Below are 22,000 nucleotides of genomic sequence, written 5' to 3'. Positions count from 1 at the left end.
TTGCCTGCAGAACTGCCCTCGCGAGCGCCCCGCTAAGCACCGATGGGGCGGGCTCCCCGGGGCCAGGTGCGGTGTCCGCAGCCTCGAGAGAGGAGCCGCTTTCCCCGCCCGACCAGCTCCGCCCGCCCTGTGCGCGCCTGGAGGGGCCGGGCCGGGCCGGGCCGGGCCGAGCCGAGCGCACCGCAGCCCTTCCCGGGCGGGCCGCGCGAGGGCGCTCCCCCCCTACGGCCCCTACCACCCCCCCTCTCCCCGCAGGAATGGTTTGGCCTCCCCTCCGTGCCCGCTTGGCCCCTCCCACTCCGAGCGGCTCCGAGGGGAGTGGGCGGGGCGACGCGAGTCACCTGACTCCGCGCGGCGGGGCCGGGGTCGGGGCCATGTCGCGGCGGGAGCGGGGCCCGGAGCCGGGGCCGGGCGGTGCCGAGATGGTCGCGGAGGATGCGGAGCCGGAAAGTCCCGACCAGTGCCTGTCGTTGCTGCCCTGGGACCGCTTCTCAGCCTGGCTGCACTGCGTGTGCGTGGTGGGCTTCGACCTGGAGCTGGGCCAGGCCGTGGAGGTACGTGTGGCGGCGGGCGGGGGGCACCGCTCGTCCTGCGGGCTGCGGCGGGGCCCCGCCGGAATCGGGCGCTTCCTCTGGCCCCGGTGTTGCACAGAGGCGGGGGAAGCTCGGCCGTGCTGGAGGAAGCGTGGTTGTGCGGAGCCCCGGAGCGGCGAGCGGGGCAGTGCCCCGGTAAACCGGCTCGGCTGTCCCGGGTGAGGCTGGGGGTTTTCGGGCAGCCCTTCTCATGGTGCTGCTTGTGCTGGCAGTGAGCGCTTTTAAATGGTTTGTATCGCCTCCCGAGATTTGCGTACGAATAGTACTGATTTCTATGGTATCTAGGTGTTAAAAACCGTGATAATAAGGAGAATGTGAGTGATCTTCATGATTAACAGCGTTCTCCAGGTCGCTGAGGTGTGCGAGAAGGTTCTCTACGGGTTTGAAGCGTTTTCCTTCAGCGCAAGCTGGATGCCAGCCCCTGGCAGTGTCACAGCTGCGGCTGCGACTCCCGGTTGTGCCCTCTGTGCAACAGGCAGGGAAGCTGTGGCACTGCCTGGGGAGGGCACGGGCAGGGACAGATGTGGCACTGCTTGGGGAGGGCACGGGGAGCTCACAGTGCTGGGAAAAGGAGAGAAGAATTACTGTTCGGATCAGTTTCACATCCTATTTCACCCTGTTCACCATGTGACTGTGCAGCAAACTCTTGGTCTGCAGGGAAAGTGTCTTTTTCTTTCTCTTTCTCTTGCCTTAAAGGGGTGCCAGCGTAAGTGCATTGCATACTGGCCTAAAATTCAAGCAGGCTATTACAGTATGTAAAATACATAACTGTTGGCCACAAAGAAAAGCAGATAAAGCCAGGATACTGTGTTAATTATCTGAATTCTCTTCCCTTGATGTTTTAAGGCGGTGTTAACAACAAAGACAAACGTTTCTGTATAACCTGTGACTTGGGCAGCTGTTGTGCTCAGTGGCTGAAGGAAGCACAGCCTGTGTCTTGGCTGAGACTTCTTAGTTGATAGTCACATTAATTTAACTGGATGCATAAAATGAGACTTAAAATGTCTACAGATCTAAGGCCTGTTTTGTTGTTTTTGGTGATTTTTTTTCCCCAGAAAGAAAAATTAGCTTCAGTTTATGTAGGAATTCTGGGAAGAAACACCTGCTACTGAGGAGAATGAGTATGAATTCAAGTCTGTATGCCAGTCTTCTCACTAAATGTGGATAATTCTGCATCATTCAGCTTCTGAATGTTACATTTAGTGTACAGCTGTTTAGCATAAGATAGCAAAGGAAAGTATTAACAATTGGAGAAGAGACGGTGAGAAGTTTACTACATGCAGAATGCAGGTGTTGCACTGGTGTCTGCTTTCAGCTTCAGTTGTGCTGATCATGTCTTACACAGCTGGACATCATTTGATGGGAGACTGAGGGGAAAAAAATGCACTGGAGATTTTATGGCTGCAGGACAGAAAGGTGCTTAGTCAGAGATCAGCCAGTGGGTATATCTGTTGTTTTCTATAGAGTAGGATAGTGTTGTGTTACCAGGAAATAAATTTACTTACATTTAGTAGAACAAGATTAAATGAGATAATGGGATGTTAGCTGTATGGTAGAATGAGGACTGCATGAAGCTACTGTTCCTGCACTGAATTCTGCTCTTCAACTGGGTCCCATCTTTGGAAGCCCTAAAACCTTCTTTGAAACATAATCCTGGAATTTATGTCAAATTTCCTCTGCTTATAAGCTAGCCAAGCATTTCAGGAGTTTTGGAGTGGGTTGTGGGTTGTTTTGAGGACCTTTTTGGGTGAAATTTAGGTGTCAGAGGTTTGTCCTCTTTCCTGTATATTCTTTTCCCACCTGCTTGTGTAATCACTGGTTTTGTACATCCTTTTTTTTCTGAAATAATTGTGCTTCTGCATCTTAGTTGTGTTGCATCATTTTTGATTTCTGTGTTGTGCAAGCTTACTACACGATCTATTTGTTTTTCTGTAAGTACAAAAAGCCATGATTTTGAGTTTATTCCTTGAGCTTCCACAGTTGTCATTGGGGACTAGTGTTCATCCTTCAGGAGCTGGTAATAATATAGATCATGTTTTGTGGTTGAATTTTGGTTACTCCAGCCTAACTTTTGATTGCAACAGATTTCAGGCAACGTGTGTTTACTTGAAATGTAATCATCTTCTGCATTTTGCATGTACAAGTTAAATCTGAAAGATGTAATCTTGCTCTCCTTTGAGACCTTTTGCACCAAAAATCTCAACTACTGAGAATATACACTCTGAATATACGTTTTTAAATGAATGTGTGTGGTCTCTAACTGGCATCCAAAATACCTTGTAAAGATGGGTGATCAAGAAAGCTTAAAAGCATATGAAGATAAGAACTGAGACATAATATTAATAGCTTACAATTGAAAATGTCCTACAGCTACGAAGGTGTTCGAGTGTTGTACTGTTGAAATATTTGATGGAAACTTATTGCTTATACCCAGCTTATTTTCAAATAAAATAATACTGTTTTTTTCCTGTAGGTAATATATCCTCCACATTCCAAACTCACAGATAAAGAGGTAAGTCATAGTTGCTACATATAATTTAGTTTTAGCTTAGAAAATATAAATATATTATATCTCAGGAAATATAACAGCTGTCTTTTCTTTTCCCTACCCTTTAGAAAACCAATATTTGCTATTTGTCTTTTCCAGATTCTAATTCGGGTAAGTGCTTTCTTCACTCTGTAGTCTGTTGTTGGACTAAACTGTGTTAAAAAAGAATTTGACAGGATGTGTTCTGGGCTTTAGATCAAATACTTATTTATATATCTTAATTAACATTGCAATACAGAAATGTTGCAGCTAAGGTTAAGTATAAAACTGCAACTGTCTGCATTGCAGTATGGTCTGAGGATTCTTCTCTGGTTTATGTAAGTGTGTAAGACCTTCCAGATGACATTTGTGCAGACGTTTCAGAATACTTGGCAAGTAAAGAATGAACATCTCAATCTTGCTTTTTAAACAAAATAATAGTATTGTCACTGTAGAGAGGAGAGTAGGCATGGAATATGAAGGATTTAATAAATCAAATGGAAGTATATGGAACCCTCTTCTCATAAAGGACTAAATGTATATTTTCTAAGTTCGTAAGAGTGAAACTGACTTTTAATTCAAAAGCAATTAGAAAGAACAGTTGTGAAAGGAAAACCTTAGCTGTCTTCTCCATTCCTGCTGTGCCTGTAGCTGTGTGTGGTCCTGCTTGTTAAATTTTTCTTGAATCTAAACTTCTGCTCTTCTGCTGCCAGCGAGAGATTGGGACATGGGGCTGATGGGTTGGACCACCTGCAAAAAGAAATTACAGAAGTTCAGACACTTCCTTTCACATTTATTTCTATACAGAAGTCAAAACTTGCAGGACCAGCATTGTGCCTGTAACTGCAGTGTCTCTGTGCTTTTGGATGCTCTGCAGTATGACAGCTTGGATAGGTGGTGATGCAGATGTGTGCTTTAATGTGTGTGAGCTCTCTCTTATGTAATATTGCAAAGTATTTTGGCTAGTTTTTCTCCTTTGTCTAAATGTCACTAAAATTAAGGTATTTTTTCTGTTCTTGCTCTTCTGTATGCAAATAGAGGCACAGCTTCTTGCTGTTACTGAAATAAGGAGTTAACTGTATCTTCTAATTACTCTCACTGTTAATGGTGATAAGCATCTTTAGTCTTTAAAAGGTATCTTGAAGGTACAAAATCATGTGTTAGGAGCAAAGCTTGTTTTCTTAAATTTTTTTAATGTATTTTTTCAAATAAGAGTGCAGTAGTCTACTTCAGGCAGAATAGGTATATGTGAGGAGGTTTTATTTTCAGCAGGGAAAAATTCCACTTTTTTGCTTTTTATGATGTCCCTATTAAGAACTGTTGGTTCTTGATCATTCTTGGTAGGCTTAAGTTTCAAATGATGTAGAGGGAATAACCTGTGTAAAACCTGTCTTCCACAAGGCTGGAAGTGTATCCTGTCTGTTAGGATTTATTTTTTCATCATAGGCCTTAGCATAAAAAGAAAAGCTTTATGTAATAGAGCAGTGAAGGAAGTTACTAGCTTGCAGCTAAATTTGAGGTCAGCCCATCCCAGGTTTTCATGGCTCAAAAGGTTAATTCAACTTTTTTCTCTTAATGCTACAAAGAGATATTATGTCAGTACTTGGGGCTGGGAATTTAGAGGAGAAAATTGATTTAATGAGCTACTAGATCACAACACTTGTGGTTTTAAGCTGAGTTTTGCAGTACAGTTATTTTTAAAACAATGCTTTACCTTCTCTGCATGGATAATTTAAAAAAGAATAGACATTTATCTGTATTCTCTGCAAGAGCTTGTTAAATAAGAAGACATATTCTGAATGATATTTCAACATAGTAATGATTAAGGGTAATTTAGGTCTTCTGTGTGTAGGTTTTTATAATAGTTCGTGAGGGCTTTTTTCCTTTGGATGAAAGGAAGAAGCTTTGAAAAGTTGAAGCAAATATTTAGTGCTGTGGTATTGGCATGTGCTGTGGTTTTTCTTATCATTGCATCCTTGCTGAGCACTTGTTACCTGTTTGAATGGAATGGTCCCACCTCACCATGTTTTGCTACTTTTGGTTTTGTCTTGGTGTATGGGGGCTTTCTGTCTCCAGCTTCAAGGGCTTCTGAGGCTCAGACCTGGGAGCTCTGTGCGTGTCACTGTTACTCTGCACAGCCAGTGCATCTGGCTCAGGGGTTGGGCTGTCTGTTCTTGTTGCAGCAGAATGGGGATGACTGAAAGAGAAGATGAAATGGAACTTTAAAGTCTGGTGAAACAGTTCCACAGAGAATTTATTCCATTTTTCTCTAAGAAGTTCATTTTGATACAAACGAAGGAAAACTTTGCTCCTTGGGGATATTGCTGGGAAATCCTACACAATTTCACTCAGTTTTCAGCAATTAGCTTTGCAGCTTTCAAAATTATGAATCCTAGACCTGCCTGTGGAGTTACAGATCAGCATAATGTCACTCCTGCAGTGTGACTTCTGTATGAACTGTATGGTATCAAAAAAAGAGGTAAAGTGCAGCCGTGTTGCAGAGGAATGACATGGCTAAGATGATCAAAACTATACAGGCATGCCAGTGAAATGGGTAGTGGCAGTAGAGAAGAGAGCCATTTGACCTGTTTGAGGACATGATAGTCATTGTGAGGCAGTGACTTTTCTTGTTGCAGACAGTATATTTACTGTTGGCAAAGATGCCAAGTTTACCACTCATAAAATTATAAATATATTAATATTTGTAAGGGCAATGCAAGATAAATGAACCAAAACTCTGATACCTCTTTGGCTGTAAGCAAGTGCTCATGTTAAACTGAGAATACTGTCTGTCATTTATCTCTCTCCCCATGTAGGTTGTCTTGGGGACACACAATTTTGTTTTAGATTCCGACGGTCTCCTGGAAGGAAAGTCTCATTGTGTTGTTTTCTGGACCAATTGGATAGAGATCTACCAGTTTACTTAAAGGTTGGAAATGAGAAAAAATGAAGTTCAATTTCTTTTGGGTAATGTTAATTTGTGGGTCTTCACCTTTAAATATAGCGTTTGAAAAGAAAAATCTCTGAACTGGATGTCCTGAAAGTCAAAACTCGTGTTTGTGGTAGCATATTATTATGATAATAATAATTAGTTTCATTAACTATTCTTTGTTTTATTAGTATGGATTTTTGGATTACAAGGAATTAAATTGAAGCCCAAATCTATTTCGTTATTGACTAGGAACCTGTAGATCAAATTGTAAGAACCATTACTGTTGTGGAAATATGAAGTGCTTTATAACTTAATTTGAACAATTCCAAGCAATTTGGTCTGTCTCAGTTTCCACCCTTCGCTTTTTGAAGCTGGAGCAGTTACCCAAAAGAGGTAGTGGCCAAAAGTTGTTCTCATCATGTCCGTTGGGAATAGTGAGCCCTCTGGGAGCCTGATTCTCAAACTCAATTCAGTTCTGTTTATGGGGCAAATACTTGAATTCCTGTTTGTGGGAAGGATAAAGCTGATGTCTTTGAAGTGTGGCAGCCAACTTCCTTAATATTCAAAGAATCTTTTGTAAAACTATTACATTGAAAGACTAGGTTTTATCTCTTCAAGTCAGGGCTTTAAGATTTTTAACTGCTAAAATCTTTTTTAGTGCTACTTTGCAGAATTATAAAAGTTGATTTATTCCTCAAGAAATTATTTTGGTTTTTCGTTTCACAGTGTGTCAGGAGAATGTAGATATAAAAATAGTAAAGCCAGAAAGCACAGCTGTTTCCCCATGATGATGTTTTCTCTTTGAAGTACTTACTAAAAAAGATAATGCTAATAAACACAGTAATCCTTCTAGTTTATTGTATCTAATCAACTTGGGAGCTCACAGGGGGATAGGCTTTTAAACTGTATGCAGAATGCTTCAAAAAGGAGGGCAGTAACAGGTGGTTGTATTGAATTCTTTCCTTTCTTTTGCAGAAGGACTCAGCATATTACTATGGCTATGTGTATTTCAGACAAGTTCGAGACAAATCATTAAAAAGAGGCTATTTCCAGAAGGTAATTTCAGTTCTTTTAGGAAAATATTAATTGAGAAATTATTTTTCAGTGACTGCAGAGGAACAGGAAAACTGTCTTACTCTCTAACTAAATTAGTTGCTAATTTATATTAAATTGGTCTAATTTTACATCAGCTATGCTCTGTTCCAGCTCTGCTGTCAGAAGAGATAGTTTTGTGTCTGTGTTTAAAATGAAAAGTTGGGAAGTTTTGGGAGTTGTTTGTTTGCAGTTTGCCTGTAGTCAGATGTGTGGTTGGCTTGACTGTGTGAGAGAAGTCCCACTTGGTGTTTCTGAAGGTAACAGGTGCAGTAGAACTGAGGGCAAGTGTTGACTGAAAATCTGTTTTGTTACTCTTTATTCCAGTCACTGGTCCTCATCAGCAAGCTGCCTTATGTCCATCTCTTTCGTACCATGCTTAAGCAAATAGCACCAGAATACTTTGAGAAAAATGAAGCTTTCCTGGAAGCAGGTAGTGGTCTGTGATGTTGAACTCTAACACTGTCACATACTTCTGGAGAAATAAACAGCACTGTCATGTTCTAGTTTGTGGTTTTGTCTTCTTGCAGGGTAGAGGATTGTAATTTTAGCAAACTAGCTTCACTTCTAGATCATTGAACAGAGCTAATTGAATTCTGGATCTTCCCTGGGAGAGTTGGAGGTCCCTCCTGAAACACATCTAGGGTCGTGTGTGTTTCAGGACCAGCTGTTGAGCACAAGGAGCTGATGGCAATCCTTACTTTGCACTCTTCACCACCCAAGTCCTTTTGGGCAGTCTGACAGCTTTTGCTAAGCAGCTGTACAGATGTCATCTTGCTTGAGGTTTGGTTTTGTGTGTGTGTGATTTGTTTGTTTTTTGACCGAGTGGAAAAAGTGACAGAGCAGTGCTGGTAACAGGTGTCTCAGCCTCACTGCCGAGCTGAAGGAGCTGGAGAAAGACAAATAGAAAAGTTATTTGCTCTTTGCCTGGAAGAACTCTGTTTTGTGTACTGTGCCTGCCCCATACAACTTTCATGTTTTTGTGTTTTCACTGAGCAACAATTTGTGTAAACCATGAAAGAATTGCATTTTTCAATCCCCTGTTTTCTTGAGAAATTGTATTAGGAGCAAAATAAGCTCTGTAGAAGCTATGAGAATTATGTATTATATTCATAATGGTTTACAAGAAAATGCTGGAAAACTTTCTAGCCAAACTACAAACCAGCTTTTTCCTTAACTGCTGGTGTTCATTGGTTCTGCAGTGGCCAATATACATAAATGGAGCTGTTCTTTTCCAGTTTTTTTAGTAGGTGCTTTCATGGCTTCTCAGATAACATTTCTTTAACTAACTTTAAGTCTCATTGCTACAAAAAATGGAAGACCAGAGAAGACTGTTTTCTTGAAATGACAATCTTTGTAGTTCTAATGGAATAATACATAATGTCTAAGAGGCTGTAAACCTTTTGTGTAATTGAGAGTCAAGTAGAACTGCTGTGGATCATTAGCACTAATTTAAAGTTGCAGTGTGCACAAAGGTGACTCTGTGATCGTGGTTTATAGCTTGCAGAAACTCTGGTATTTTTCTTTCAGTTTGTAGTGACATTGATCGTTGGCCACCACCAGTTCCAGGGAAAGTTCTGCAGTTGCCTCTTATGGGTCTTATAATGAAGGTAAGGACTCCTGCACTTGTTCTTTTCTGGTGGTGTTTTCCCCACCTTTCACTGTACAGTTCCTCACTGCATTGTGCCTTGTTTTCATTGTCCTGTTCTTCCAAACAGGAGTGGATGTTTACAGCACTCACAGTGAAGGTCTGGGAGATCTTGATTAAGTGCTTTAATTGAGGGGAGGAGGGGAGGATCTTTTATAGTGCTTAGGTTAATATTTAATTTTAGTAGTTACTAAAAAGTGATGTTTCAATACAACTACTAGTTGCAGTGTCTGTATTATCCCTCTGGAATTTGTATTTTAGGAGACTTTAGTGCTAATTATGTTTGTCAAATCAAACATAAAGTAGCACTTGAAAATACTGAGAGTTAAATTCCAGTCAAGAAAATTAAATATATTAATGAAAATCATTCTCCTTCCTGAAAGTTGACAAGTAAAAATCTCTTTTGTCCCGCACCCCAGAAATAATTGCTTGTGCTGTTTATATTTTTTAATGGCAATGAAATATGCCTGAAGAAAGCTATTAAAGAAGTTGTATCTAGGGCATAGTGAAGAACTGTTGAGTTTAAACAGTGATTAAGAACTGGGCCTCTGGGAGTTGTATTAATTTCATAATCCATATGAAGTGCAATTAAATGGATTTGATGAAGTCGGAGGTTACAGCCAGAAGTACCCTCTCAGCAGATACTCTCAAGTTTTTGGAAAGACATGTGTGCATCACCAGGGAGAGAAAGAAGTTTGTGAAGGTATACTGAAAGCAGAAATTAATAGAATGGTTCAGGATGCTGGGTGATGAGGAGTGTCAGATATGTCTTCTTTGGGTATTGCCTGCATTTATGTCATCAATAATTCTTACCCATGAGAACTGAAATTGCATTCCTGAACTGAGTAAAGCCATAATTACTGTCCAGTGATATTGTCCCTGGTTTTTATACTGCTTGGGCAGTTCTAAGTGTTGTGTGTAAATGACATCCATTTGTGCATACCAGCTTCCACTATGATTAAATTTGTAGTACTCAAGACATACAGATGCAAACTGTGAGGCCAGAGAAGCCTCACGTGTTCAGACTATTTGGATTCTGGTAAGTCTCTCTTGCCTTAACATCTTGATGTTTTAGGAGAGATTTCTTTCTAAAAGTAATTCTGTACCATCTTAAACCCCCAAGACCTTATTTCAGATCATTCTTTCCAAAATTTAGAGGTATTTTTATTGAAATTACAGTGACAGTTTTGACTTACTTTACCAATAGTCTCTTTTTAAACTGGAGTATTATTTTCATATTCTATTATTCAGTTTGCAATTGGAAATTCTGTAGGGGGAAGTTCTTTAGAGTAAATAAGCATCGTGCTGTAGTACATCCTCTCAAAGTATTACAGATTTTCTCTAAGTCAGCATTTTAAGTGTCTGCTGGATTCAGTACAAGGGAAAATAAATCTTTCTTTTTCTTTCCAAGTTGCGGATTCCAACATATCGTGACAAGCCTGGAACAACAGCGATAGTACAGAATATGCACCAGGTAGTGATTAGATACTGATATTGTATATAGCCCCAGACCAAACTAGAGAGCTGCTTTCATTCTTTAAACTTGTTGGTTAGAAAAGATGGGTAGCAAATCATCCTATGCTATGATAATGATGAAATCCACAATCTTTGGGACTTTGAATGGAGTAGTCCAGCTTTGGATTCTTCATAGAAAGGATATTCTAACCCAGTAACTCTGAACAGGGAGAGATATCCAGGTCCTGGAAGAAGATAGTTGGCTGACACAATTACTAACCTGAACATCCTTTTAAAGTTTGGATCGTTTGGGTTTTTTTGAGGATGGATACAGATTTAAAAGTCTTTAGCTGCAGAAGATGTTTATAAAACCAATCTGTCTGTGTCTTCATGTGCAGTTGCTTGAAACAGCTTCAGTATTTTACATATTTTCTGGACTGAAAGCCACATGCCTGTTAATGGAGGGAGGGGGAGTGACTTGGGAGATGTCTTGCTCATAGAACACAGAGGTAGTTGTGGAGATAATGTACTATATACTGCAGTACATAAATAATTAGACTATATCTTTTCTACTGTCTGTAAGCATTTAAGGGAAACCATTTCATTTAATACCTAGGTGTTCTGATGACTAAAAACCAAGCATTGCGATGTCTTTTAGGCAGACGCTCAGATCTCCATGGCTTTACCGACTGTTCATGAAGTAGATCTTTTCAGGTAGGAGCTTGGCCTGATTAATTCCTAGCTGTGAACTCCCACATATTTCTGATTTATGGCAGTTCCTTAACACATCTCATGGCTTGTAAGCTAACATGTATCAGTGTTGGTTTTAATTTTTTTTTTCTGTAAAGTTTGCTAAAACACAGTTTCACCAATATACAGGCTGAAATGGCAATAAATAAGTAAGTTCATTAAATGTTCCAATTTGCTAAAGTACTTTGTTTTTCAAATTACTATTAAAATACTACCACAAACTTCTTCTTTTCGCCTTTATGAACCAGAAGAAATATGTATTATGATGTCAAATGTATTAAAATACCTCAATCTGTTTTTAGGTGTTTCTGTCCAGTGTTCTTCCACATTCAGATGCTTTGGGAGTTGGTGCTGCTGGGAGAACCACTTGTTGTGATGGCACCATCACCAGCAGAATCTTCAGAAACTGTGTTGGCCCTAGTTAGGTAAATGTAGTAGAGCTTTCTATCTATGGCTGAGGGAGTTGGTGTAAGATTCCAGCTGAGTGGACCTTCATTGATCTGAGTGTGATAAAGCATTACAAATTTTAGATTTGCTTGTGTCTTTGATGACAGTTTGCTCTGAGTACATAAATCAATCTCATCCTCCTTGTACCTTGCAGCTGTATTTCACCACTGAAGTACTGCAGTGATTTCAGGCCGTACTTCACCATCCATGACAGTGAATTCAAAGAATACACAACTCGCACACAAGCCCCGTAAGTAAATCAAACTCTCTGGAGAAGATGTTGCTCAAAGCTACTCATAACCATAAATTTGTATTAAAATACTGTTTAACTATTCTGGATTTCTATAATTAGAGAATTAGGTTTGACTATTTTCCCTTTTTTTTGAGAGATTATCATGCAGAGTGCAGCAATTAGCTGATTTAAGTTTTTATTCCAGTCAGATAAGACAAAGAAGTTACAAAACAATTAAACCATAATTAAACCAGGCTTGAGTTTCATTGGATACTTCTCTACAGAATAACTCAAACTGCAAGTCTGAACCCAAGAAAAGTTCTTGCTTTTCCATTAAGGTTTGTCTGTGCAACACCAGCTCCAGAGTAGCTCCTTGGGAAATTCTGCTGTGTTTTAATTTTTAATTGACTGCTAAACAAAGTGACTTGTAGAATTCAACATCCGTAGGCTATTTTGTAAAGCTAAGTCCTAATTGAGACAATTTAAAAATCAAATACCTATTCACTAAATTTATTAGGTTATTAATGTAAATAAGTCAGAAATTATTTTTTTAAGAGTATGAATGTCCAAAACTAGTGATGTTTGAAACTGCTTTAAGGACACATTTTTCTCCCTTTTTATTTTTTTTAAATTCTACTGATATTTGGGGAGCTTATGCCTCCAGTATTTCTTAATGTATGTTATTTAAATGCAGCTTGATTTTAGAATGGAGTGCATTTGTTAGATTCAGTGATCTTTTAATAGATAAATTTCTTCTAATGTCAGAACAGGCAGAGGTTGTTGATTTGGATTTTTTGTTTGCTTTGTTGTTGTTTTTTTTTACTGTAGTGTTCCTCTCAGTGGGTGTATTGCCAGAGATGGAGCAGTGGAGGAACACATAAACATAGGCAATATGTTTTAGATTGTGTTCCATGGGAATGGTTATGCAGTATGTAATTTAGTTTCTAAAAATAATTCCAGGAAGAATTTGGTTAAACTTTAGTAACCCATGTTTTGAAATTCCATCCACTCTTCTGTAGCAAAATAAAAAGGTTGGTCACTACAGGGATTAGTATTTGAAATAGAGCTGAAATTGCCCTGACTTTCTTATGGAAAACAAAAAGTTGGAAAGATTCGAGATAGGTTGTTAAAGCTAGGGCTCTAAGAAGGTGAAGAATCCAAATTATGCCAATTCTGTGTATTATATTATCTTAATAATAGAGTGGAGCAGGGAAACTTCTAGGTAGTGTACAGAAAGTGCTAAACTTTGGGATTTCTAAGACCGGTCTAATAAAATGATGATAAACTATTTTTAAAATGGCAGTTTCAATGAGAATTACTGCTTTATTCCTTAGCTGATGTTTGACTGTAAAATGGATGGCAACCACTTTATTGAAAAACATGTTCATACCTCATCCTATCAGTGCTATAAATCCCACATTTTGCAGGCCTGTGCTGCAGCACTGTGCCCTTACTGCCCCTTGTTCCCTGGGTGCCCCTGTGCATCCCCCAAGCCAGGTGCCAAGCACAGAGCAGGCAGAAAAATCTGGCAGAGTGTGAACTGGGGCACAGTGCTCTTCAAGTGCTTGTGCTGCATCACTTGATAACTGCTGCTTAAAGCAAGTGGGATATTGAGTGTCTCATTTTCTTAATGACATGCACATTCAAGTACTGAGAGTTTTATCACCAAACCTTGAAAAGTAGTAATTTGTCTTTCAAATATGAGTCAGATTTCTGATCATAAAAAAAAACCAAACAAAAAACCAACACGTCACAAAACCCTAATAACATTAGGGTTCTCACCACTGCAAGTGGGCAGAATATAGCCAAGTCTAAGCAGATGATGGCATTTTTATTCTATTCCATGACAATTGTTGTTGTTTGTACTTTAAGATACCTTTAAGAAACCAATGTTTTCTAAAACATTGAAACTTTGATAAACATTTGTGCTCTTATGTGCAATTTAAAATATAATGCTTAAATACCAAAGGAAAATAATTTCAAGTAAAGAATTTAAGTTAACCTTTTCTGTTTGTTAAGGCTGAAGCTCTTGCTGTCGTATTTTAAACACTGTCATTACTTTTCTAGGCCATCTGTCATTCTAGGGGTGACAAATCCCTTTTTTGCTAAAACACTTCAGCACTGGCCTCACATTATCCGAATTGGAGATATCAAACTTCCAGGTAAAATAAAAATATTCTCTACAATCCTGTGCAAAGGGATCTAACTGTGTGCTTATTTATTTACAAACATATGTAATTATGTTCCATTTATTTAATTTAATGCTGACTAAATTTTCATGGATGTAAATCTGTCAGGTGAAATTAGAATCTTGACTGCTCTATGTCTTTTCAAATCTAGTATCTTAAATGCGAAAGATAGTAATACTCATTAGTAATAACGTTTTACCTTTCACAGAATCATGAATTTGTATCTCTACCAATAAGGTATTAAAATGAGACATAATATATTACTGATGTTAATTTTAGTGTGGGTAGAATATAATAAATCAGTCACAGCCAGCACAGAATATGAGACCCATGTGCAAGCTATATTTGAATGTTACAGTAATCTAAAAAGTTTGACAATATTTTGACAATATATTTGTAATCTGGCAATATGCCAGTAATTATTAATTGTTCAGTCTGGATGATTTCCTTACACGATTGAGTAGAGTTTTCATGTAATGTTTGGATAACATGTCAGTTGCCTCACTCTAATTATTGCATGAATTGCCTGAATGTAGCTGTTTGTTGCTGCGGGTTCACTACACTGTTCTGACAGTGGGAATGCATAAATATGCAATTAAGATAAAACACCATAAAATTCATTTTTGTAGAAGAAGTTCATTTTAACTTCTGAGCACAGTGAATTAACTAAGGATTGCATACTGTGTTCAATATAATTAGGCAAGGTTTTGCTTAACTTTAAAATACCATGTCTGTCTATGGTAAGAATACCTGGGGGGACTTAGGGTAGTGTGGGGAAGAGTTTCTTTGCTGCTGTGTGGCTGATGTTTGGAAAGTAGAATCTTAATTAAATTCTTCAAATCCATTTAAACAGGTGCCCTTCAAATCTGATACACAGTTTCAAGTATTAAATTCTAGTTTTGATGTAGCTATGGGAAATGCTTAGTCAGGAAGGTCTAAAGATGTGTCTGTCTGACCTGTATTTAAAAATCTATATTTTATTTCTTTAGGGACAAAGAGGGGCTCCAATTATGTTTTGTTGTTTTTTTTCCCCCCCACTCTGCAGTTCCAAGACCAGTTTATCTGTTACTGTGTCTAAAATCAAGCATCCAGTTAGATTTAGGAGGAAGGTTCTGATGAGGCTGCAAGATTGTGAACAGGGTTTAGGGTCTTCTGGTTGGAGCAGAATAAATTGGGAAAACAAAAGCTCTTAGTATGGCCTATGACAAAGGAGACTTAAATTCATTTTCTTACAACACTTAATATGTGGCTTCTATTTTATTTTCTTTTATACAAATTTTAGTTATGCCAAGGTACCAAAGATTTGTTTCCAAAAGCATTTACGCTAAGGGGAACAAGGGAAAATGGAATAAAAATATGAAATTAAGAAAGTAATTATTCTCTGCTATGTATCTGTATGTTAATTGGCTGCTTGCATTCAGGTCATCCTTTGGCTGGTTTTGTTTGTAGGGCTTTTTTGGTTCACTTTTTGCTTGTTTGGATTTTTGTTGGTTTTCAGGTTTGTTTTTTTTCTTTTCAACAAGGAACATTTATATGAAATGAAAAGTCTATTTGCTGTTGTTCATGTGTTTGCTGGGTGTTTCTGAACATATACTTGGATTCTTGTCAATGTTTCTAATGTTTCTTACAATATTAGATACTCTTCAAGTAAGGTGGCTTTATGTGTTTTGGCAGGTGAAGTTCCAAAGCAGGTGAAAGTGAAAAAACTGAAGAACCTAAAAACTTTGGATTCCAAACCTGGTAATAACTTCAGAGTTAAATTGCCAGTGTTTTCATTTTAAAAGGTGTACCTCGTTTCTCCTGTGGCTATATGCTGCTTTTTTTCCTTTAGGTGTTTATACCTCTTACAAGCCATACTTGAACAAAGATGAGGAAATCGTTAAGCAGTTGCAAAAGGTAATGGTGTAGATCACTTCTTAATGGCAGCTGGTTTGTGTATTTTGTGTATTGTTGCACAGTGGTTTCATATAAGGCTGCACTTAGTGTAATTGAAATGAAACTGGATTCTGCTTCCTTTGCCCCAGTTCATAACAAAATAGGTGTATATATACGCTCATTGTAGAGGGGCTGCTGCTTTCTTAGCAGCTTCTGTAGCTATATGAATGGTGGACCTCAGTAAGTTAGCTTAATAATTTAGAGAATTAAAGGTATTTTATCTGTTCATCTGTTGAGGTTTTCCATCTTCTGCCACCCCCACTCTGGTCTCTTTGTTCTAAAAGTCTCACACATGAGGTGTGTAAGAATCAAAGCTTCCAGATTTCAACTGATTTGCGAACACTTCTTGATAGAAACATTTCTTTCCTTGAGTTTCTTTACATGAAAATAAAAAAATCAGTAATTGCAAAGACAAATGTCTATACGAAAGAACTTGATGCTATTGCTTTCCTTCACTGGTTCAGGGTAGGAAGTGCTGTGTGTGGGCATATGGCAAATGAATACAGATTCATAATAAATATTCATAAAAAGTAAACCCACCACAACTACCTACATACTTTGGAGTAACAGACTGACTGTGGTTTGTTGTTTTGGGTTTTTTTAAGGGAGTACAACAGAAGCGGCCTACAGAAGCCCAGAGCGTGATACTTCGGCGGTATTTCTTGGAACTGACGGAAAGTTTCATTATTCCTTTAGTGAGTTCTTAGAGTAATGGGGTTTTTACATCAGTAGTAATGAGTAGTTTTTCTGGAGTTAGCCTAAGTCCAGTAGCTCTCCAGTGTAGCCCTGGAATCAAGCCTGGGTCCAGCACGAGGCACAGCTGCCTCCTGCTGATACCTGCCAGTGGCCCCACTCCCTGTGCCTTGGACACCTTGGGGCTTTGGCCATGCCTGTTCCAAGCCTTGCTAGAGCAGAGATGGCCACAGCTCAGACAGTCTTCTGTGGGTTAATTCTAACTCTGATGTTTGAGTAAGGGACTCAGAAAATCTCTTCCAAACACTTTGATACAAAGCGTGGTTTGGAATCACCCACAATAGGAGGTGGACTGTCCACTTTGTGTGGACTGTTTCTAAAGAAAGAGAGATTGTTTACCAGTGGCTTAAGTTCAGGATATATATATTCTATGTGTGCATTTGCTTCTTGACCTTCTTTGCCTCGTGTTCTTCTTGAACTTTACTGGCTCAAAGTTCTGGAGTTGGGAAATACAGTCTATATAAGATAAGCTCCTTCTTGTTTTCTCATGTGGTAAATACGCACAACCCCACCCTGTGCTAACACTGGGAAGAGAAAATGCTCTGGTCACAAGCAATAAGTAAACACACACATGTGGACTGTGTGTCTTTAATACTGGTTATGCAAACAACCTTTCCTTTTCCTTTCCCCAGGAACGTTACGTGGCAAGCCTAATGCCTTTGCAGAAATGCATATCACCCTGGAAGGTGAGGAAGTATAATTTGAATGAGCTGGAAATTGGTAATTAGAGAAATTAAGGTCTGCTAATTTTTATTTTCTGTCGGTAGAGTCCACCACAGCTGAGGCAGTTTAGCCAAGATGATTTCATGAAGACATTGGACAAAGCAGGACCACAGCTCACCTCAGGTTTAAAGGGAGATTGGATAGGACTTTACAGGTAGTTTCTTTCATCAGCATAAAAAAATAGATAAATCAAAGCAGATCAGTAATATTAATGCTATTTTTTCCTGAGGAAACTTACAATCAGGATTGATTTGAGTAAGATTTTCTTTTAGAATATATGCTTTAATAGAAATTGATAGGGCTAAGCATACTTTACTTGCTTAAATGTCTTTTTTGCTAACATTACAGGTTCCTGTTATTTGTGGTTTTATTTCTGGTTCTAGCTCGATTCCTCCTTCCAGTCAAACACAAAGATAAAAATAAGGCTGTTTGAAACTGAGCCTTGATCTCTTTTTTTTCCTAAAATTCCCTAATCTTTATTGTGTTTCAGACACACGTTCTTTACATTCTTTTCTAAATCCTTGTCTTAATTACTAGAATTAATGTTAATCTCTGCTTTAGAATATTACATCTTTTTGAAAGTATATAGAGAAAGGGTTCTAATATCTTATTCAATCTCAAATATAATTACATCTGATGATGTAGAAAACACTGCTAAGCACATTGTACTTAAATATAAAATGTGTTTTTCTTTGGTGTTTTACCAGGCATTTTTTGAAATCACCAAACTTTGATGGTTGGTTTAGGAGCCGGCAGAAAGAAATGACACAGAAGTTAGAGGCCCTTCATTTAGAAGCACTCTGTAATGAGGTTAGAAAAATGTGTGCTTATGATTATATTTATCATTTTGTAATAATAACACATTCTCCCACAAGTCCACTTTACTCCTGCTTTCATTGGTTGAACGTGATATTGTTGACAATTTTGTGAATCCTGATCTAGCAAAACATGATTTTGTTAAACAAGTACAAGCTAGAACTAACCTAGCAAGAGAACAATATGAAATACAGTTCACTTGTCATAACAGCTGTCATCCTTTGTAAAACCTACTTTTAGGTTTGTTGTGTATTTTAAAATAAGGTGCACACACCCACTCTCAAAACTCTTACTTGACAATATTACTCTATTCAGCTTCCATCCTTGGCATCCTTGCCAACATATTTTTAGTCACAATATTTTGTAGCTTTAAAGGTAAAAATTCAGTGAATTTGACATTCTAATTGACAGCAAATTAGATATATTTAGTAAATAAGCCTTCAACTGATGCATAGTAATGGAAACCTTAGAAGTGAAGTCTGTTTATATATATCGGATTGCCACATAACTATTCTGATGTTGTAAGATCCATTGCTTAATTAAGAAACTGAAGTGGGTATCAATATAATTTGAGTTGGAACAACTGATAGAAAAAGGAATTGCCAGAGGAGAAGATGTTGTACAGCCAGAGAGGGAATAAGAAGAACAAAAACAAAGTAAGCAACACTACAGCTTTAAAACAAACAAAATTGTTCTGTGCATTTCTCAAAAGCCATTTATTTTTATCCCTTGCCTTGTCAACTCCCAAACACTAAAAATTTAGCAAATCCAAACAGATTAGTCAAATAGAGCAGAACAAATAATTTGCAGGTCAGTTATACAACTTAGATTCTATCCAACTGTATTTGACATTAACTTAATCAAAGAATAGGAAATGTGTTACAAATTTATTACTGATTCTGCTCCTTTCTTGTTTTTTCTTTTGACCCACAAAATAAATGTTTCTTTGTACATGAACAAATGTATTTCATAGGTGAGTTGTAAGGGGGTAGGGGAGCAGAACTTCCATAAGAAAATTCACTTGTTTGTATCTTACTAGTTATCAACTGTGATCTCCTTTAGTGCCCTAGAAGCAGTAAGTACTGCCCTGAACTACTTTAATACTTCATTGTGCTGGCAGTTCTGATTTGGTAATCATTCACTGCTGTTTGGCATTGTAGATGCTCTTTCTCAAACTGAGCCTGTTTGGCAGGATTTTTTCCCCCCTTTAATTTATTTGTATTGTGTTTGTGTGCAAGTTTGCTGTTATGTGAAGTACTGGGCAAACATGCAAATAAAGCAGATTTTGTAGTTCACAGTAAAGACAGTGCATGAGTAAAATGAGGTTAGCGAATGTCATAGGAATAAGGAGAAAACCTATACCTAATGTTCAGAATAGGTAAAGACCTCTTTTGAAAGTTACATATGTAGCCATAAATAATTCAATGACTGTTTTTTTTTATTTTAGAACTTGGTTTTCTGGAGTCAGAAGCATACTGAGGTAGAAACGGTGGATCTTGTCTTAAAGTTAAAAAATAAACTGGTAAGTAACTGAATTGAACATGACTTAGCTACATAAAAGCATTATATAGTTGGTCTTGCAAGTACATAAATGAAAATAGTCATCATTATTTAGGTAGTTTAAAGATTCAGTCATTGATTCAGGCTTTAAGAACAAAAACAGTCAATTTCAACCATGCCTGAAGAGTTACTTGGCTTCCCAATATCATCTGGCTGTGCTGGAAGCATTGTATTGCTGGAGGCTTTTTAGTTGGAACTCTGTGACTGAGCTGAATCCCCAGGGAGGAAGAAAACCAAATTTTGTTGTTATTTCCGAATGTCCAAAACAGTGAGAACATTGTTGTTGCTGAGGAAACCTGTCGTTGTCCAAATTCCTACTCAGCAAATGAGGAATTCATTTTCCAGATTTTCTAATACATGACTTTGATATTTCTTAAGGTAACCTTGCATTTTCAGTACAAATCTTGTTTTCTGGTACCTTTGCAGTTGCAGGCTGACAGAGAACATCTTCCTGTGAAAGCTGACACGCTGAAAAAGCTGCAGACACACATCAATGATATTATACTGGCACTGCCAGATGACTTACAGGACATCTTGCTCAAAACTGGCACAACATGATTTCTACTGGGCTTTTTTGGTGCCAAAAACCAGAAGGCAAGTAGTCTCACAGAAGGCAGTGGCTTACCAAGTTTGGAACACAGCTCTAAACCAGTACATTAACACTACAAATGGACTGTACTAACAGTATAGCCCACTATATAATTTTCTCTGTTTTTTCCACTCAATACCAATGCAACTAAAGGGATTTTTATGTCTAATACTATTTGAAATAAGTGCTCTTAAGAATAATCTGTGGCCATATGAAGCTGGGTCACAGTATAGGACTACAGTGCAGTGCTGGCATTGCAGAATGTTTTCCAAGTGGTGCTGCTATACCCAGTCCTTCTCAGGGGTAGGCAATATTGAACCTGTACTGTCCTGTTGATGTAATATCTGATTATTTTTCTTTGTTTTTTACTTTTAGTTTTTAGCTAGTGGTAAGTCCAACTGACATATTGGTGATTTGGCCAGAATGCCTTAAAATTGAGGTATTTTACTGGTAAATCACAGCTTTTAAAACTGTTTCAGGAGCAACTGAAATGATCAGATCCATTCTTAACTTTCTGTATTCCACCTACTTACCATCTTTCCAAAATGATACTGATTTAGCATCTTTAAAGAAGAGAAGGCAGCTGACAAAATTTCCTGAAAGGAAGTCTCTTCCACTCAGTGTCAGTTATCAGAGTGTTCTCTCATGCCTTAAAATAATTGTATACTAATTTGTGGTTTTAAACTGCTGACATCCAGGATTTCAACTGGATCACTCACGTAAATGTAAGCATGCAGTATTCATCACAGGTAATGAACACTGTGGTGTTCTAATAGGAATTTTAAAATGGGTAATCTTGGCAGAGTTAGTTGATACAGTCTGTTTCAGTTGGAGATCATACCAGTTAGCTCCTGTTAAAATTTTAATCTTTATTATTATTTTTGGCTTACCCAGTCAGGTGTATGAGCAGGTGATGAGGCTGGAGGGAGAAAATGTTGGCTTCAGCTGAAAAAAGCCTCTGGACAGGTCAGACTGGCAAAAAAAGATTGTAGCATGAAATTATTCTCAATATGTGCATACAGTGAACATGCATAAAGACTACCTTCCTCTTACATGTTCAGCAACCAGAATGGGATGTTTTATCTTCTTGAACAAGTTTCAGTGGTGTGTAAAGAACTCAGCTGCTCCACATGCAGTGATGTACTTTGACCAGTTTCAAGTAGAGCAAACACAATGCTATAGTGCACACACAGCATATACTTTTATATGTCAAGTGGATCACAGTTATTAAAAAAAAGACTCTGCTTTTAAGTGCTTGGATAGAGTTTTTTAAATCTTATGACATAATCCTGCTATAAGAACATGCTTTTGTATAACAAATATTTCATACCATCTTTATAAAAATTTCTTATTTAGGTATAAAGTGTCACAACAGTATTTTTATGAAAATAATGTATTTTAATACTGTTATGTTTTGTATACAATTACTCACGACCAAAAGTTTAATGTATCTATTGTGTTACATAAACTATACCACTTCAGCATTAATTGCTAATTTGCAATTTTTTTTTTTTTTGCACACCCTGTGGAAAGCATTTCTAATCCAGAAATTAAGTGGCCATTCAAACCCTAAATTATCTTAACTATTTAATCTGTAGCACTATGTTGTTTCTTGGAACCATGTAAACTGGTAACAACTATGATAACTAGCACATGACTGCAAATACGTATTTTTTTAAACAAAAATAAAGAGTTTGATTTTTTTTTTCCCTTTGGAAGTTATGTGACTTAGATGATGGGTGTGTTTGGTTTGCTTGGT

The 22,000-nt window shown here is 38.1% G+C and overlaps 1 protein-coding gene and 1 long non-coding RNA gene across 3 annotated transcripts; one reads left to right on the top strand and one right to left on the bottom strand.

Annotated features, from left to right (window-relative positions):
• Positions 1 to 257: 257 nt before the first annotated feature.
• Positions 258 to 21,952, top strand: DENND6A (DENN domain containing 6A). 2 transcript variants are annotated; one of them, XM_059856427.1, is made up of 20 exons: positions 258 to 554; positions 3,067 to 3,105; positions 3,210 to 3,252; positions 5,937 to 6,049; positions 7,028 to 7,108; positions 7,472 to 7,577; positions 8,675 to 8,754; positions 10,204 to 10,266; positions 10,906 to 10,961; positions 11,300 to 11,422; positions 11,599 to 11,694; positions 13,744 to 13,838; positions 15,540 to 15,605; positions 15,697 to 15,761; positions 16,406 to 16,495; positions 17,186 to 17,239; positions 17,321 to 17,430; positions 17,984 to 18,086; positions 19,540 to 19,614; positions 20,079 to 21,952. In XM_059856427.1, exons 1-20 carry the CDS (start codon positions 258 to 260, stop codon positions 20,208 to 20,210), a joined length of 1,887 nt encoding a protein of 628 aa, XP_059712410.1. In that variant the 3' UTR covers positions 20,211 to 21,952. The 2 variants fall into 2 exon arrangements, with proteins under 2 accessions (XP_059712410.1, XP_059712411.1); XM_059856428.1 differs by lacking the exon at positions 3,067 to 3,105 and having other exon boundaries at positions 344 to 511; positions 3,241 to 3,252.
• On the bottom strand, positions 3,587 to 21,258 carry LOC132332306 (uncharacterized). The gene is made up of 3 exons (XR_009487869.1): positions 21,132 to 21,258; positions 5,115 to 5,317; positions 3,587 to 3,870 (listed from the first exon to the last, which is right to left on the bottom strand). It is a non-coding gene; the product is annotated as an uncharacterized LOC132332306 (long non-coding RNA).
• Positions 21,953 to 22,000: the final 48 nt, after the last annotated feature.

The sequence above is a fragment of the Haemorhous mexicanus genome, chromosome 11 (assembly GCF_027477595.1).
Source record: "Haemorhous mexicanus isolate bHaeMex1 chromosome 11, bHaeMex1.pri, whole genome shotgun sequence".
Taxonomy (NCBI): Eukaryota; Metazoa; Chordata; class Aves; order Passeriformes; family Fringillidae; genus Haemorhous; species Haemorhous mexicanus.
Note: the sequence above shows the minus strand (reverse complement) of the source record. Positions and strands in the feature narration are given on the sequence as shown.

Bases quoted from the DNA above. Each gene is read 5' to 3' on its own strand.
- DENND6A (XM_059856427.1), top strand. From the start codon at position 258: ATGGTTTGGCCTCCCCTCCGTGCCCGCTTGGCCCCTCCCACTCCGAGC. The intron at 7,109-7,471 runs GTAATTTCAGTT...TCTTTATTCCAG, and splicing joins AAAGAGGCTATTTCCAGAAG to TCACTGGTCCTCATCAGCAA. The intron at 10,267-10,905 runs GTAGTGATTAGA...GATGTCTTTTAG, and splicing joins TAGTACAGAATATGCACCAG to GCAGACGCTCAGATCTCCAT.